Source organism: Camelus dromedarius, chromosome 4 (assembly GCF_036321535.1).
Source record: "Camelus dromedarius isolate mCamDro1 chromosome 4, mCamDro1.pat, whole genome shotgun sequence".
NCBI classification, from domain to species: domain Eukaryota; kingdom Metazoa; phylum Chordata; class Mammalia; order Artiodactyla; family Camelidae; genus Camelus; species Camelus dromedarius.
Window position 1 is genome coordinate 24,475,449 of NC_087439.1, and position 17,375 is coordinate 24,492,823.

Consider the following 17,375-nt stretch of genomic DNA (forward strand, 5'->3'; position numbering starts at 1 on the left):
CTCTTCCCCCTCCTTTTCTTTCACTAAATCTCATCCATCCTTGTAAGAACCTTCTCCAGCATTCTTCCCTGAGGACTCCAGCTTACCCTTAGAGAAACTTTGATTTGTTCCTTAAAAATGAGTGCATATCTCCCATCTTGAATCATGATTAATTATTGTTTTCTAATTGTTTTTCCACGTTGGTTTTGCATGTCACACTCTATAATAAGCTTATTAAGAGCAAAGATCACCTGAAATATGTGTAGCTTACTGTACAGGACCCATACCACAATAAAGATGTTTAAAAAAAGAACAAGGATCACTGTTAACTTTTTTGGAATACCTCACAGTTCCTGGAATGGGGCTATAATAGGGGTTTCCTAGGCACCTTATGCTCAATGGTTGCTGAGCAACACTGGCTCCCTGGTGTTGTAGGTGATGAATAGTGATCTGTATGTTCCAATATATGCAAAATACACGCACCTGTTGTCCTGGTGTAATTATTAATAGTACCTTCAAAATTATCATAGGTTGGGCAATAAATTATACAGTCACCCTACTGATAATAATGCAATCAATATATATTTTTAATGGTACTGTTTCTAACATGTATATCATTTTGTTTTGGGCATTAAGGAGTGTTAAAGTTTTTTGCACACATATAGCATAAGTAATGTGTGTGTCATTCCAGGTGTCAGGTGACTCCATTACTGACCTGTTGTTCAACTGACAGATGTCATTGCCTATTATAAAGTCATGAGTGATTTATTTTGTTTAAAGTAACATTAAATGATATATATATACACCACTGTATTTTATATATATATATAATATGCCACTAAATTATAGTTTTAGAAATGTCAGATACTTTATCATGTTTGTTTAAAGATAACCCTTTTTTATAAACATTTAGCAATTTTCCCCCAAAAGCAGAATTCTCTCTTTCACTCATTTTCAGGGAAATTTTTTTTTATCATTTTCAATTTATTTAAACCATTTAATTCATAGGAAAGAGAGATTCCTCCTCATTCATGAACTTTCTAATTACACATATTCTTAGTCTAACATTCTTAATGAATGATGGTGCTATTTTAAAGAGGGCAAAATCTAGACTGTCAAGCTCTTGGTTAAATACAATTTGAAAATTTTCAGAAACCAAGTATAAGGTTTTGCTATAGTATTAGTTTTACTTCTTGAATTATGGAGTTTGGTTTCCTGACAATAAAAATTCACTAGTTGATCCCCAGATCCTCATCAGATATTTGTTATTCTCCCCAGACCACATAGTGTGACATCAGAGAAGGAAACAGATACTATTTTTTTTCTTGTGTTTTCCTAGGGTGATTCTCAATTCCCTCATTTCAAAGAGGCATTAATCCTGTGAGAAGCGAATCTGTGCCCTGGGTAATCGGTGTTTACTAGAACAGCACAGAGGCACTCTGTTTATGTCTGACAAAGTAGTTATAAATCACACTTCTTCTAGATCATAAATACACATTTATCTTTAGAATATATCACCAACTGAGCCATTTTGATGTAAATATTGCACCTCTTAAATATAATGATGATAATAGAGGCTGTGAATCTACAGATTTGTGCAAGTGCTCCCTTTTCAATAACTGAAAATATTTAAATCACAGAAGCTTTAAGATCCTATGAGGAGTGGCAGACAGAGTGGGACCTACAAAAGCTACAACTATTTTCTCTGAGTGATGAATAACGCAGACACGTGGGCTTCTGGAAGGGAATCACAATACTTATAAGTGGGTAGCTTTTGGTTGTGCTGGGACCAGCAGCCCAGAAATGACTGCCTCAGAAGTCCTCAGCTCCTTCCCTCCTTTTATTTCTGTCATCACATAGAAAGAGCTCTATGGCAAAGGGTTGTAAACAAAAGGTGAGCAGTAGTCTGTAGAATTTCTCATACAGTCAAAAAACCTGTGGGAATGGTCCAGCTTTCTCAGACTGGCAAAAGGCCATCTATGGATAGGAGTTCCCCAAGATGATGAGAATCTATGTTGTGATGGCATTGCCATCTCTTACTGGTTGGCATCCCTGTCTGGAAAGTATCTCAGTTGGCTGTAACTTTACTTGAAGATTAAAGCACAGATTTTTATATGTATTTTCTTTTCTCTGAATGTAAAAAATATAAAATACACCACACCTACATTCACTCCTAACTGGCAGTCTTGTAATTCAGCAGATTTCTGTTTTTCACTGAAACCTGGAGTTGAATTGCCTTGAGCCGGAAGGCATTCAAGCTGCTGTTTTTCGCTCAGCTATATTTCTCTATAAGCATCTAATTGTTTCAAAAAGTGATGTACAGTATGCAAAATCCTGAATCTAATGCAAATAAGTCTGTACAGCACTAACGTTAACAGGTGTTCTCATTAATGTAAGTAGACATGGAACAATTCTTGAATGTTTTATAAACACTCATAACCATGGCCAAATATGTTACAATAGCATAGAGATACTTACTGCAACATCTTTTTATTCTTGTTGTGCAATCGCAGCACTTATTAATAGGAGACACATGTGAGCAATAAACTAGGGGCAACAAGACCTGTTTCTACTTAAGTCACTGTATCTTAAATTAGCTAATATTCTAAATAAAAGTATTGGTAACATAATCACTGCCACCTGTCCTCCCACGGTTTACTTGTTTGTTAATGTTAATAATGCTTTACTGAAAGTAATGGCTGCAACATTGATGGACCAGCAATGAGCACCATTGCATCTTTGAGGTTCTCTGAAGACTTGATCCATTAACCTAAGGATTAACTCTTGAAAATCTTAAACTGTGTCCTATTTTCCATATTGTCAACATTCAATTAGAAAGATCCATACATAGGGAGAGATTCTTGGATAATCTAATGTAGATTACCCTGAAAAACACATGGTGGCTTTGGAATATAATCAAGAACATTCTATTCTAGCAATATGCATTGAAATACAGACCCACTCTTGGTGCTTCCTGACTCCTCCAAGTTTAATCCTATTATCTGAAGTCTAGGGCTTGTTGACTGATGGGAAAACATAGTGTCAGACTGTTGTTCCCAATCTTCAAAATGGATTGCTTAGTCTACTCTGATAAAAGTATTATCAGCAGATGTCGAAATAAACTACTTACATTCCCTAAAAGAATGCAATGGTATTATAACTTTTTAAATTTTATTATAATGGAGGGTGAGTTAAATATACTAGGGCATATTAAACAATAGGATATAATGCATTCACTGAAATGTGTAAGGTAGATAAAATTTATCTATATATTATTTACTTAGTGCCCCTTAGGTGTGGGTTGTACAACCACACTCTGGGTAGACAATTGCCCTTGACTTCACAGTGATTCTAGTGTAGTGGGAGGAACAGAGAAATCAACAGGGAATTGCAATGCAGACCAACGTGGCCTGTGATGAAAAGAAGCAGAATATCATAGGAGCACTTAGGTGTGGCATCTATTTCAGAGAACCCTTTCCTGAAAATGTGACAGTTAAATTGATTTGAATGATATGATATTAGTGGTCAGAGGGTTCTGCACAGGGGAAGTAACCTGCTCTGAGGGAAGAAATGAGAATTAGTATGGGGCAGCTGGAAAAAAAAAAAAAATCCAATATGACTGGATTGTAGAAAAGCAGAGGAAAATGTGGAATGGGGGCTGCAGAGCAGGTAGGTGGCAGAGCACAGAGGGTCTGACAGTCTGAGTCAAAGGACTTGCATTACAGTGCAACAGCGTGGAGAATCTCAGAATGATACCAAGTAGAGGAATGGGATGATCAGATCCAAATTTCAGAGAGATCACTATAGCTGCACTGTGGAGTATGAATTGGAAGGGAAAACATGGATGAGATGATAGGAGGACAAAAAGATACTGTTATTAAATCCATGTGGAAGGTGATGTAGTATAGATAAATATATTGAAAATTGCATAATAGTGTAAACATATTTCCATTAAAATATAAATACAAATACAATGTTTATTCATGAGTCAAAAGAATCAAAGGACAGGCAACAATTCACTATACCTTGGGGAAGAGGGAAATTTTGTGTTTAAGTTATACTTTTGTATTTGTTAACTTTTTAAAAATTGGGCATTACTTAAATATAGAAATATGGAAATAGTAAAAATCATTCCAATTTGAAAATAGTGGGGATAGCAGATTCCCAAATCATGTGACTAAATGAGTAATCTTGCGCAGTGAACACAGCTCAGGCTGGTAGCTGATCTGTAGTTGGCAGAGACTGAGTGGTGGGTACCAGCGAACACCAGCCCTGGGATGATGAGTTTATCTAGAGGCAACTACTTCCCTCAAGTTTAAAAATTAACGTTAACAGCAATAAAACTCTAAGCTGATATCTTTAGACACCAACTGCTTCGATTAGTCACTTTTTCAGTCGTTTTTCATATGAGCACCACAGGCAAAAGTTTTGGTATAGCTGACTGCAAAACTGTAGAAACTGCTAAACTATCTACTAATTACTTGAATAGTATTCTTTCATGAATATTGAGAAGACTGTTTCTCAGTACTTAAAATATTTTAGTACAGATAAAAGAATATAAACACAAGTTTTTGGGTTTTTTTTTTTTCTTTGTTTGGGTTTGGGTGTTTCATTAATAATCAGAAAGCTACATTGGGCATATGATTTGGGGTGTGAATGTTCACTACAGGGCCAATTTTATTATGCAGAACAGATCTGTATTGTAAGAATGCATGGACCAAATTATTTGAGTGTCAAAGGTACAGCTCAATTTCAATTAAAAAGCACTATTTCTTGAAAGTTTGGCCTTAAACCTTAGATTTCGGAACACACTTAAGATGTGTTGTGTATGTAGCCCACTATTTGTTCACTTTCCATTAAATAAGAAATTGCTTACATGAGCAGGTTATTTTGATATGATGACACCACTGAGGGTTCCAATAAACGTACATGCAAATCAATCAACACCAAACACGTCGAAAACATATCCAGTAAACATCTGGAAACTAATGATCGTACATTTGTTAACACAGGGGAAATGCAGGATCCATTGGTGGCCAGACTTATTTAGTAGCGTGTGGATTTAAGAACATTTCTCAGAGTCAGAAGGAACCGGGTAATTATAACATAAGGTTCAACATCTTTAGATATGTAGAACATTTTCCGTTGCTTAAAACAAATATTCCCTAAGAAAGTATAAAACATTTTTCTGACTTGCAAAGTTTTTGCAGTCTATCATTTAAATTACTTAAATAAAGGGAGCTTTACTGGTCCCTAAAGCTGAGAATATAACACCCTCCATGCAGATTAGCTTGATCTTCTTGACAGACCAGAAAAGTGTTTGTGTGTGCCAATTAAAACAAAAATGGATCCCTAGTGGCTTGTTCCTCACACAACTTCTGAAGACTGCTATCATTGTTTGCTAGGGTAACCCTGGATAAGGCTGCTATCCAAAGTAAACAAACTTTTCAAAACTTTCATGACAGATGGGGGTTACAAATGCATTTTAATAAGAGAGTTGCCAAAGCAACTTTTTCTTTATAATCAGCATATATTTACTTAACATCTAGCAACATTGGGAACACAAGGCAGATACTTTCTCACAAAATGTTTTAACAAGTAACATTTTTGGAAAGACAAATTGAAGACCTTTTACTTCTAACTGATATTTTACCCTTAGTTTTATGTTAACTTTGCTCGACATGTTAAGAAAAATGTTAGGAGTTACTTGAACCAGAATGTAATTGGAGGCAGACATGCAGCTTGATAATGTAATTTCTTTGGTGGTCATAAACACCTTTGAGACCAAGTAACTTAACTATTAGTATAACTAGGACAACCTCTATATCAAATGTGGAGTGTGATGCAGGGTGAAAAAAAACGTTAATCTGAGGGTGTTTTAAAAGTAATATGCTTAAATTTTAGATCTTGATATATCACTATGATATGGCCAAAATATGTATCTATATTTTATGCTGTCAGAATTAAACAAAGGTATAACCAAGATTAATATAAAAGTAATTTATTTTTACTTAAAATGAATTTACTATACTTGAAACAACTTTTTATACCTACTTAATTTAAATACAATGATTTCATCAAGAAGTCAAAAGTGTCTCCAAATACAGTAGTAATTAAATGCCATCCTTCTTTAATGAGTAACCTGCTTATTTGTAGAAACACTGTAGCCACATCATCTAACATTTTTTAAGGCTCTTTGGATCTGGCATATTTTATTACACATTTCCTGTATACAGTTTCAGTTTATTAAGATGGAATAAACCCTCCTTAGGCTTATAGTCAAAGATTGATCCTGAGCAAAAAGTAAAAGATATTTAACTCAAACATGGGATTATTTCAGTCCTTGCTAGGATCTCAAGACTTTTTTTGGATGCCTCAATTCTGTTTTAGATATATTTGTTCATAGCAGGATAGTGGTTATTTTTGAGGGAAAAAAAGGGCAAAAAAAAAAAAAAAAAAAAACCTGAGTAAAGATATTGAGTGATCTTTTAAAATTGTTCTATCTTTAGCATGATAGTAAAGAAACAAGCAACTTTTACATAAGGTCTAAATTCCAAATTTCACAACTGAAATCAAGTCATCATGGTCCTGTCCCCATATTCACAGAGTCCTTGACTGTATACAATTGTTTGCTGAGAACGAGTGAACTGGAAATCAAGATCTTTGTAAGCTCTTAATTCTGTCATTTAAAATGATGCCAATTTGATAGAATGGCATTCTCATTTTCCTCATTTGCTTCATTTTCTTCATTTGCAAAATTACTTTATGATAATGGAGGAAAGCTACATTTGAAGAATGTTTATTGTGTGCTTTGAGATCATTAAAGCTGAAATCACTTTGCATACCAAGTGGTAGTATTCATATCCTTAATATACTAAAGTTCTGATACAATCAACCTTTAAAGAATAACATATCATGACCAACAGTTTATGCACAATTCCATGCTGTAAATGTGTCTGCAGTAATTACTCCCTCCTCTGAAATCTTGACGTGAGCCTTGTCTGTGCCACTTACATTGGGACTTTGTATCAGCTATTTTCTACTGTTATTTATCTTTATATGCGTATGTCCTCTTTATTCAAACAGATTGTGAGCTCTTGAGGGTGGGGGTTGTGTATCCCTAGCTTCTAGCAATGTGCCTTGCACTTAATAGATGTTTAATCAGTCCAGTTGATAATTAGAGGATGTTCAGTCAGAAATACAGCTTCTCATTCTCCTGAACCAAGAATTAGTTGTGGGATTTATTCTGCAATAGGAAAGTTGTTACTATGAAAGAGGGGAACATATATCACTTGCTAACGTTTGCACTTTTGATAGTCTCCCAACAAGCATTTGAGTTCAACTGGAACGATACTAGCTGACAATATTTAACCATCAAATATGTTTTACTGATGAGATATTTATCTATAGCATAACATTATCCATTGATCATTATCATATACATTTGGTTATCATTTATTAAAGACTGACAGTAACTACATTAAAATATCTATAACGTTTACTCAGTGGAGGTATGGATAGTTTTGTTTTTTCATTATCTTTATTTTTTCTAAATTCTCCATAGAAAATTTAATTATTCTTATAATCAGAAAAAAATGTGAAGTTTGAAAATTTTTGTTTCTATTCTGGTAACCAAAGTATGGAAATTTTTGATGATATAAATGCCATTCTACATATTAAATTCTCATTTAAATTAAAATTTAACATGGGAAAGACTAACTGCCAGAATGCATTTTGACAAGGGCGATACTTAATTGACAGAATTGAAAAGGGCAGTACCAAAATAAACATAGACACTACTCATTAAAACTCCTCTAAGATGTTTTAAATTAGCATGACAATATTCCATTTGTTAATTAAAGCCAAAAAACACAAATTTCTTCTCTCCTCATCTCTAGTCAGTGAAGTTTGGAGCTGGGTATACCTGCCTCCATCTTCAGAGGAACCAATAGCAAGGATGGAGACTAAGATTGCTAGCCCAAGGGAAAACTGCTGTTGAATTACTGACGGTGAATACTAAAATCAATATTGTTTAATACTAAAAAGCATGAAGGAATGCGTCTATTCCACATCCCGCCCAGTGAATATGCTTATATAATTTCTTAGGCACACATTTATTACTAGCAGGAATTCAGAGGGATCATTATTTGGTAAGAAAAAGTTTCAGGCAAATTGCCCCAGACGGGTATTTAAAGCTATCCATTCTTAACAACACCAGCAAATTTCATTGAGACTGCTTTGGTGACAGGATACACCCTTTCAGAATACAACTTGATGGAGATGAAGGATTTCAAGAGACATTAGTCTAATGTAGGCTTTGAAGCAAAATGAAGACGAGCAACTCTTGCCTAAATCCATCATGTGTTCTGTAAGTTCATCCTTCATCCACCTTGTTCCAGCATCTGTCTCTTACTTAGGCAAAGTATGATATTGAAAGAATACATTAACCTGGCTTAATATCAAATATTTTATGTTTGTTATCAGTTCTATATCACTCTAGATTGTCATCAGGAGTTACTCAATCAAAAGGTTTAGTCAAAGCTAACATTTACCGATATCTGTTTTTCTCAAGAGTGTTGAAAATTTGACTGTTCAAAGTTCAAGTGTGATTCAGCAAACCATTTATCAGAAAACCTAAAGAGGTAGTGTTAGAAAAGTGGATTGAGAAACCTGAATTAAATGGGTTTTAGCAGCCAAAGACTTTGAAACTGCTTTCCTGTGAGTGACTGGAATGGAGCAGAACAAAGTCAATTACTGACTGTAATTAAGAAGTGGATGCGTTTAAACTGTAGAGAGCAGTAGCAGACTTCTCCAGACTGCCTAGTAACTCAAAAGATTAGTGGGAAGACAGAGGAAAGGATGTAAACTGTATCTCTCTGATAGTATGTTTTGAATGAATTGCATTCATATAGTTCTCTGATCCAGCTTCCCAAAATGAATTCATAAATCACTGATTATGTACGATTAATGCAGTAATATATTTGGACAAAGAAACTTTTAAAATACATCTTGCTTTTGGTTGTGTTAGCAGTAAAGATCCCCTTTGCATTGCACAGCATGCACCAAAAATGCAAATGCACTGTTGAAATGCTTATATTTTATCACGGTTTGAATTTACTAGACTGGAAACTGAACTATGTTGGCTCTTTCCTAAACCCTCAGAATACAGTAAATCTAATTATGTTTATTTCTGGTACTTTGAAAATGTTCCTTTCTATAATTTTAATAATGGTTTATTTCTAACAATAGAGAAATATGTTACATTGTACATTGTGTTTTGGCTAATTCATTTTTCTTTGTGTATGTTAGCAAATAGTGACATTATATAATACATTCACAATCAAAATATTTATGTTTAGATTAGGATGAAGGTAGAGGTCAAGGACGTTACTAATTTTCTTGGGTTAGTTAGAAGTGACCTTATATTTTTAGATTACTATTTCTGTGGCAACACATCATAAAACAAATATTTGGAGCTTTATGTAAGTAAAGAACACTGCAAGGGTGTTCAGATAATTAAGCAAACAATCAGCTTAACTATCTTTTACTAGATACATAAAACAGAGGACTATTTGGAGGCTATTTTGAGCCATCCCAAATCTTATATGCAGTTTTACTTAAAAAAAAAAAAAAAGGTGATTGGCCCTGGTAATCTGTCAAATTCTAGTGTGGGTAATTAAATTTCTCTTATTTTCTAATCTTTCACTTCTCATAATTGTATGTACTTTGGATAGTTCCTCTTCTTACAGTTGTTAAAAGTTGGAATCCAACTCACTCAAGAATGGTTGCATTGCAGCACTGAGTAATGTTCCATCTCTAAGTAGTTGTTTTCCAAAAATCAATGCAAATAAATATATATGTATGTGTGTAGTCAAAGATTTCTTTAAAACTCCAGGATCGTTGTCATTAAATGTTGCCATAAGAATCACCAAAACCTTCAGAGTGAGCTATTTGGGGTAATAATTGTCACTTTACTGATAGAATTACAGAGATATTTTATAGCATGATTGGTGATTTTCTGAACCTATGCCACATTTCAGCATTCACTTCCGATTTGGAGAAAGTCAGGCTGAGAAGAGGGGACTGGCTCCTGATTGAGTATGTTGAAATGTCAGTCCTCTAAACCTCAGAAGCCTTGCTTGATGTGTGACAGTAGTTGGGAAATATTCATTTTCCTTTTGAAACAAAAAGTCAATAATACAAAGGGAAAATCTTCACAGTTCAGATTGATGGTCTAATACAAAAAGTGTTGCACACCCACTCTAATCAAATTCTTCTCTAAGTAGTCCCTTACCATGTGAAATCAAGAGCATTGCTCTGTATTCTATGGGATCACATCTTTCTTTCACAATTCCAGGGAGAAAGATTCCCTGTAATGGAAAACGTATAGTTGCATGCTAAATATTGCCAACTACTTAACAGCCCTCAGAGTCTGGAACAGGAATGTTCATTTGATAAATACTCTCCATGAGAGGTTCCAATATGTAAATGAACTTTTATTCTAAAGTACTCCCTTTGTGGGGAAATTGGTCCTTTATTACTTTCCTATAGATCTTTATGATAGGAAAGTAGAAATAGCCAAATGTTATTCATTAGAATGACCTTTTAGAAAAGTCTGCATTAGTCTCTTTGGTAAATAATCTGTTTTAGTGCCCTCCATAAAAGGAAATCAAATATAGAGATACTATTAGATTTGAAAAAGACAAACAGGAAAGAGCCAAAAGTGCAGAATGAATTCTGACACACCCGGGTGCATTTTTCTGAGGTTCTGACTTAAGTGGATACTGTCTGCATTATCCTGAACTTCCTGGCTTGCTTCTGCATGAGTTGGAGTAGTTCAGCTTTAGACTACTCTGAGTTTAATCATTCTGTTATTAAAACAATAATGTATTTGTTATGACATGAAAAAAACAGTTTATGTAGAGCAGTTCAAAATGATCCTAGTCTTCCAGTTCCCAGAAAGACAATTATGGGAATGCAAGAAAATATTTCAGTGTATTAAAGTGTGTTTTTTTAAAAAGGATATATTTTTTAACTGTAAGAGATCTAGTTCAATGGTTTGCTTACCTGTCGTTTTTGTTTGTTTGTTTGTTTTTTTAGATCACAACGGTATCAGGAAATGAGTTTCTTCTGCAGTCAGATATTGACTTCATCATATTGGATTGGTTCCACGCTATCAAAAATGCAATTGACAGATTGGTATGTATTTGTTTTGGCTGTTACCTGATTAATTAGAAATGTAGTCATTTAAATCTATCTCTTAGGTATATAACGCACGTACGTTTAAATGGATCCTACTAATTGAGAGTTATTAAGTTATTTTAAGTTTAAATAGAGTCCACTAAAAACGTTTTCAGCAGACAGAACTTGTGGAACTAAATGTCATTTGATTTCTCTTTCAAAAACACAGTGCATTCTTTTTATTTTTCTGAAATAACACATTCATTTACTGAAGGCTGTAAAAAGCCCACAAGAGCTTAATAACTATGAATTTTCACATTTTCAATATATGCAATCTGTAATACATCTTCTTGAAAATAAATATCAGTGTATTTAAGCCCATATTCACTGTTGTAATACCAGTAAACAATAATCCTTTGTACTGATTTTCATTGTTTCAGCTAAGCTAGATTGTTCTCTTGAAAATTACATATCTAGAACTTCATGAAATTCTAAATCACATACTTAGAGTATGTTCTTAAAAGAGTCAAATTATTTAAAACCACTCATATTGTACTTTTTCTAGGCCAAACATCTCATTTTAGATCACTAGTATTTGCAAAATCTTGAGGAGAAAATATTCTTGAGAGCTTTAATAAGGTAAAAAATAAAAATACAACATTTTTGTGTAATTTTATTGCTATTTAACTGTAGACTTCAATTACATTATGTTGGGATCAAAACTTTAAAAAAAGTAACAAATTTACTTTTCCTCATCCTCAGTATAGTACCCTCATCCAAGCACACATGGGTGCACGCGTGCACGAACGCGCGCACACACACAGACACACACACAGAGTTTGTTGTCATTAAGATTGGACTGTGGAGTCAAACTGCCTGAGTTTGAATTTGAATCCCAGTTCTATCATTTACTAGCTGTGTGGCCTTAGGCAAATTACTTATCTCTTTTGGCTTCAGTTTCCTTGTCTGGAAAATAAGGCTAATGTTAATAATACCTACCTCATAGGATTACTGTGATGACTGAGTTATGCATGGAGTGCTTAGGGTAGGCACGGTATCTAGTAAGTATTATATTTATAATTATTATTATTACTAAGTTTGAATATTGAGCTTAGTATTGGGGCCCTATCCCAAAATAATTATCTTATTTTCAACTTCCTTTTAATCTAACATCAAAATATATCACAGAAACAGTTCATAAATTTTTTCTTCCTTGTAAAATTATTCCATCTAATTGTTATTTCCAGCCAAAGGATGCAAGCAGTCCTTCAAGAAACCTGGAATTATTCAAAATTCAGAGATCCTCCAGTACTGAATTACTGAGTCACTATGATAGTGATATAAAAGAACAGAAACCTGAGCACAGAAAATCTTTAAGTAAGTATTTTTTTTTACTTGCTCATTTTAACTTTGTTTAAATGCACTGCTTATGAAATATAAATGCTTTGAAATGAGGTTTGAGCCAAACTCATACTACTTATGGAAGATTGGTAGCCATTTCCTAGCTGAGGATTCGTGCACTGGAGGGCAGTATGGGCGCTTTGCTCACGTCATTGTTGGTAATGCCTTTCGAGAAAATAATTGTTCCAAGGTCATGGTCTCTGCTTACAGCAAACCTCTGAATCTCTGAGTAATAACCATGGCGTTCAGATTGGTGATTGATTTTGAGAGTGGGAAATGTCAAGCGTCTCCAAACCTTGGTATGCTGACTATTTGGTTTCCATACATTAAAAGATATATGAGTGACCAGCACAGTTGGCCCAGCATAAACCAACAGGCTAAGCAGCTTTCCATACTTTTAGAACTCCAGAAAGATTTAGAAACATGGAATGTGTATTAGATGTCCTCCAAGGTCATACATAATTCTAACATTCTGAGAGAAACGAGTTCGAAGTAAGAAGGATCTGTTTGTCCCCTTATATAGTGACCTTGAGCCCATCCCTTAGTCTTTTTCACCTCACTTCTTCAATAAAAGGGGGTTATGAAAAGGTGTCATATGTATCTCAGGGTTGGTAGGGGTCTCAACCTCCTGAAAGAACAAGTAGATATCTCTGGAATCAGAGAAAAATAATTTCCTGAAGTCTTAAAAGTTATAGACCTTTCCTGGATCAGCTACCTAGCTACCCCCAATCTTCTGCAGGCCGAAGCTCTGCCACTGAGCTATACCCGCTTCCCTGCAATATTCTGCATCACTGTTTTTCCTGCCACTTCCCTCTGACCAAAGATCAGTATAGTTATACTGTAGCTTTTTGAATTTAAGGAGAACCCAGGAAGCAGAGAAAGGCTGAGTATAGAATATCTACATATGTACATGAGTAAATATGCTCGATGACTATATATATATCTATTTGTGTGCATTAGGGAATAATATATTATATTTATGTATATATAAATATACATGCACACTCACCCCCATGACAAGAAGTTATATGTGATAATGTATCTTCCAAATCTAAATTATTAGGAGCCCAAATCTAAAAACAACTTTGAGTAGGAGCAGCCTTTCAAAATTATCATTATTCAAAGAACTATACCATAATTTCAGCAACTGCTAGATACATATTTATTTAGCCAGTTGTGTTAAGTTAGAGCTTAAAATTATCAATATCAATGTCTTATACTGTATGGTGCTTTCAAATTAAGTTATTTGTGGAATATTAGCAATGCCATTTAAAAAAAATTTCATATGTTGGCCTAATTTGGAGTTATATCATTTGAAGATTCCTCTTTAATTCCTGGTCATTGTCCCACTTCATATGGGACAGATTTTAGAATCAGAATTCAATCGTGAGTTCAGAGTTAATGTTAACTGCATAAATATTTTGTAGTAGATATAAAAGGACGTATGAGACAATGAGCAGTAGCTCTGGAATCTCAGATGTAGTTGTCAGTTTGGAGGAGACTGTGACACATTTCCAAAGCCTAAAGCTCAGGAGAAATTTAAGGTTTGTAAAAGTGTGTTGAGAAACATTGAGGTAAATGGATTCTGTGTTAGCAGTAGTCCATTGAGGTGTTTCAGACCATAGTTAGGAAACAAAATTCCTATGGGTATGAATACCAGCACTTCTCTTTAGAATTTTTTTTTAACTGGGAAAGATAATTATTTGTCTATTTTGGGCTTAAATTCAACCTTGCCTTAAAGACAAGGAAAGAGACATATGATTCATTCTGTTCATTTCAAAATATACTTAATTAAACAATGACCTCATAGACGGCTTTTTCTTTGCAGTTAAAAAATAATGATAGCTAACAAATACTGAGTATTTACCATTCAGGCATTGTTGTAAGTGCTTGTCTTATGTTGATTTACTTAATCCTCCTCCTAAGCCAATGACATAGGTACCATTATTAACCCTGTTTTATAGATGATGAAACTGAGACACAGAGAATTAAAGCAACTTGTTCAAAGACAAGTTACAGAGACAAGTGTCAAACCCAAACAATCCGATATTAGTCTGTCCTTTTAACCATCACACTATAGTGAAGTGAACAAATAAAAATTAAAGTTTATATCAATCTTGGACTTGTATGGAAATATTACATTAAAAATGAGATCCATATAAATCAATAAACTAAAATAGGGACTCAAAAACAAATCAGCAAAGGAATTAAAACCAGATGTTGTCTTTGGACTTTTATTTCACCATTAAACTAAAAGGGTCATTTAATCTTTAATGCTAGCCCTAATTTTAGAAGATGCTTCTTTTCTGTATTTTGGTGGATATTTATAGTTGCACGTCTTTTTTAGGGCTAGTATATTTTTTGCAACGTAGGATACAGTTAATATCCATCTATTATTTTGAGTTAAGTTCATTCAGTATGTACGTATTCATTTTCATTTGAAAGGCACAATGATTGACCCATCCACACAATATCAAATTAGACTATGCATTTGAAATAGTGATTGGCATATTTTATATTTAATACTTTTAAAAATATTTTTTTTCAAGTAGGAAATAGGCTCTGTGAAACCTCTCTGATCTCAGTCCCAGATTTGAACACCCAAACTTGGGTTTTTAAAACATTCATTCGGTTTTATGTCATCCTCTTGAGATTGAATAATTATGTGGAATTAGAGATTCACAGTATCTCCTTCCTTATTAGAAGTCTAAGCACAAACTTTATTGTCAGTTTGCTGCCTTTGGCTTCCTGTGCCCTTGATGTTCCCACGAGTTTTGTCGCCAAGATTGTAGACAGATAAAGCCAGAATTACTTTTTTTAAAAGCATGTGAACATCATTAGCAGCTAACAGGTGGTCATTTCATTGTCCAGTTTCTCTGTATGACATGGGAAAAAAATAACGTACTTTCAATGAGTGAATTCAGAAATTCAAGTGCTTAAAGTACTTCCCTTTTTAAAATGTGATTCTAACCTGCCAGCGCTATTAAGTACTGATCAGATATTTTAAGATATCATTTGAGTCTAACAGACAAGAAGCCAGAAAATTCAATGTAAGGGCCAAATCACTGTGGGAAATTCAGGACACCAGCATGGGATGAGAGTGGGAGAGCAGCTCTCCAGGGAGGGCTGTTACGGAAAGTGGAGAGTCAATCAAAGAAAATGCTAACATATTTTTCCGAGGAAGGAAAAGTGTCTTCCCCTGAAGACAAAGGGGAAAGACTCAAATATAAATCCAACAAATCTTGGAGTGGTTTCTTAATTTTTCTGAGCTTTACTTTCTAGATCTGCAAAAATGGGTCTACTGCTGTCCTTGTAGGATCGAGTGAGAATTTGAAATTAGATATGTAAATACTTAGCTCACAGCAGGCACTCAGTAAGTAGGAGCTCTTATTGTTATCCTCTGTGTCCCCATGCAGATGGCACCAAAATAGGGCATGAGCCAAGGGTGGTGTCTGATGGAAGACTGGAGCAGGGTATGTGTACTTGACATCCTCTCCCTGAGTGCACAGAATTGGATATGGGAGTTATGGCTGCAAACATCTAAATGTGAGCGGCTGCTCTTTCCCTTGGCGACTCCCCAGGTGGAAATGGCAGCCAGGGCATTCTTGGGAGTAGCACACCAGCAAACAGTACAAGGGAGCCAAGAGATACTCCTGATCCTTTATGCCCCGAAGAGTGGGTCATTAAGGAGTTCCAGGTGCTGAAAAGGATTCAGCATCTAGCCATTTTGCTATGACTTTAGCCGTAACTCTAGTTTATTCACTCATTCATATGTTTATTGTTTTTCATTAGCTGGTACGTCTGAAGGTACACAACTAAAATTCTTGGCTCCATTCATCTGTACTTTCTATTTTTAAAAATTGTTTTTGTATTTAGATTATGCTTTAGGGGTAATATGTCTGATGGTAATCAACTGCTAAGCTGTAAAATCCATGTGTGGAGATCTTGGATAACTTCTATTCAAAATTGATACTTAGCATTATAAATAAGCAACTCAAAATGAACATAAGTTAGAAGAATACAATCAAAATTTATAGAACCAGAAGGAAATCGGTATCCTTTTAGCTGTCTTTTGATTAAGGTATCATAAAAACCAAATGTGTTCTGAGTGAAATTCTAAAAATACTGAGATATGGATTTCCCAATTCCATAGTTCTTTAGTGATGTATGTGATAAGGGTGTTGTACGAGGCTTCAGGAATAAAGACAGAAATGGAAAAATTGGATTGAGATATTTATACAACGTAGAAAATGAAAATGCTTGTGAAACTTAGTGATATCTTTGTTTAAAAATTTGCTTGCAAATTATGATCATGCCAAGTGAAAACAAGTATGATAGAGAAGGCAGTTAGTTTTTATGCTAATCTAAATAATTATAATACAGGCCATCCACAACTGTAAGTAGACTGTATTCTCAAAATCCAGTTGTAAACTAGCTGCTTAGAACTCAACACATTTTCATAAAGAATCTATACCAGCCACAAAAGCACACTTGAATCTTACGCAGTCATTTAGAGTATTGTTTCTAGGGAATAGCGCATTCTGAGTTTGTTGCACCCCTGGCCCTAGGAGCTCTGTCTTCCCAGTAGCATTGCTTTCCATCTGATTTCCCTTTTCCTTCCCACCCACTCCCGCACCAACTTCACCAACGCAATTAGGTGGCTTTGACTAGGAGGCTCCTGGACCCTGAAAATCCCCATTTGGTGGCAGGGATGGAATGCAAAAAGTCCAAGCCAGAAGAAATAGTGAGAAAAGGAGAGAATACAGGACTGGGAGGAAGTTTTTGCATCATGGACAGGGAAGAGAGTCCTCAGC

At 34.7% G+C, this 17,375-nt stretch overlaps 1 protein-coding gene across 5 annotated transcripts in view; it reads left to right on the forward strand.

Annotated features, from left to right (window-relative positions):
* ARHGAP15 (Rho GTPase activating protein 15) overlaps window positions 1-17,375 on the forward strand; it is a 575,316-nt gene that overhangs the window by 281,471 nt on the left and 276,470 nt on the right. For all 5 annotated transcript variants that reach the window (XM_064484735.1, XM_010974707.3, XM_064484738.1 and 2 more), the window contains 2 exons: window positions 11,080-11,178; window positions 12,408-12,537. In XM_064484735.1, coding sequence (XP_064340805.1) covers window positions 11,080-11,178; window positions 12,408-12,537 — 229 coding nt within the window. The remainder of the gene's footprint in view (window positions 1-11,079; window positions 11,179-12,407; window positions 12,538-17,375) is intronic.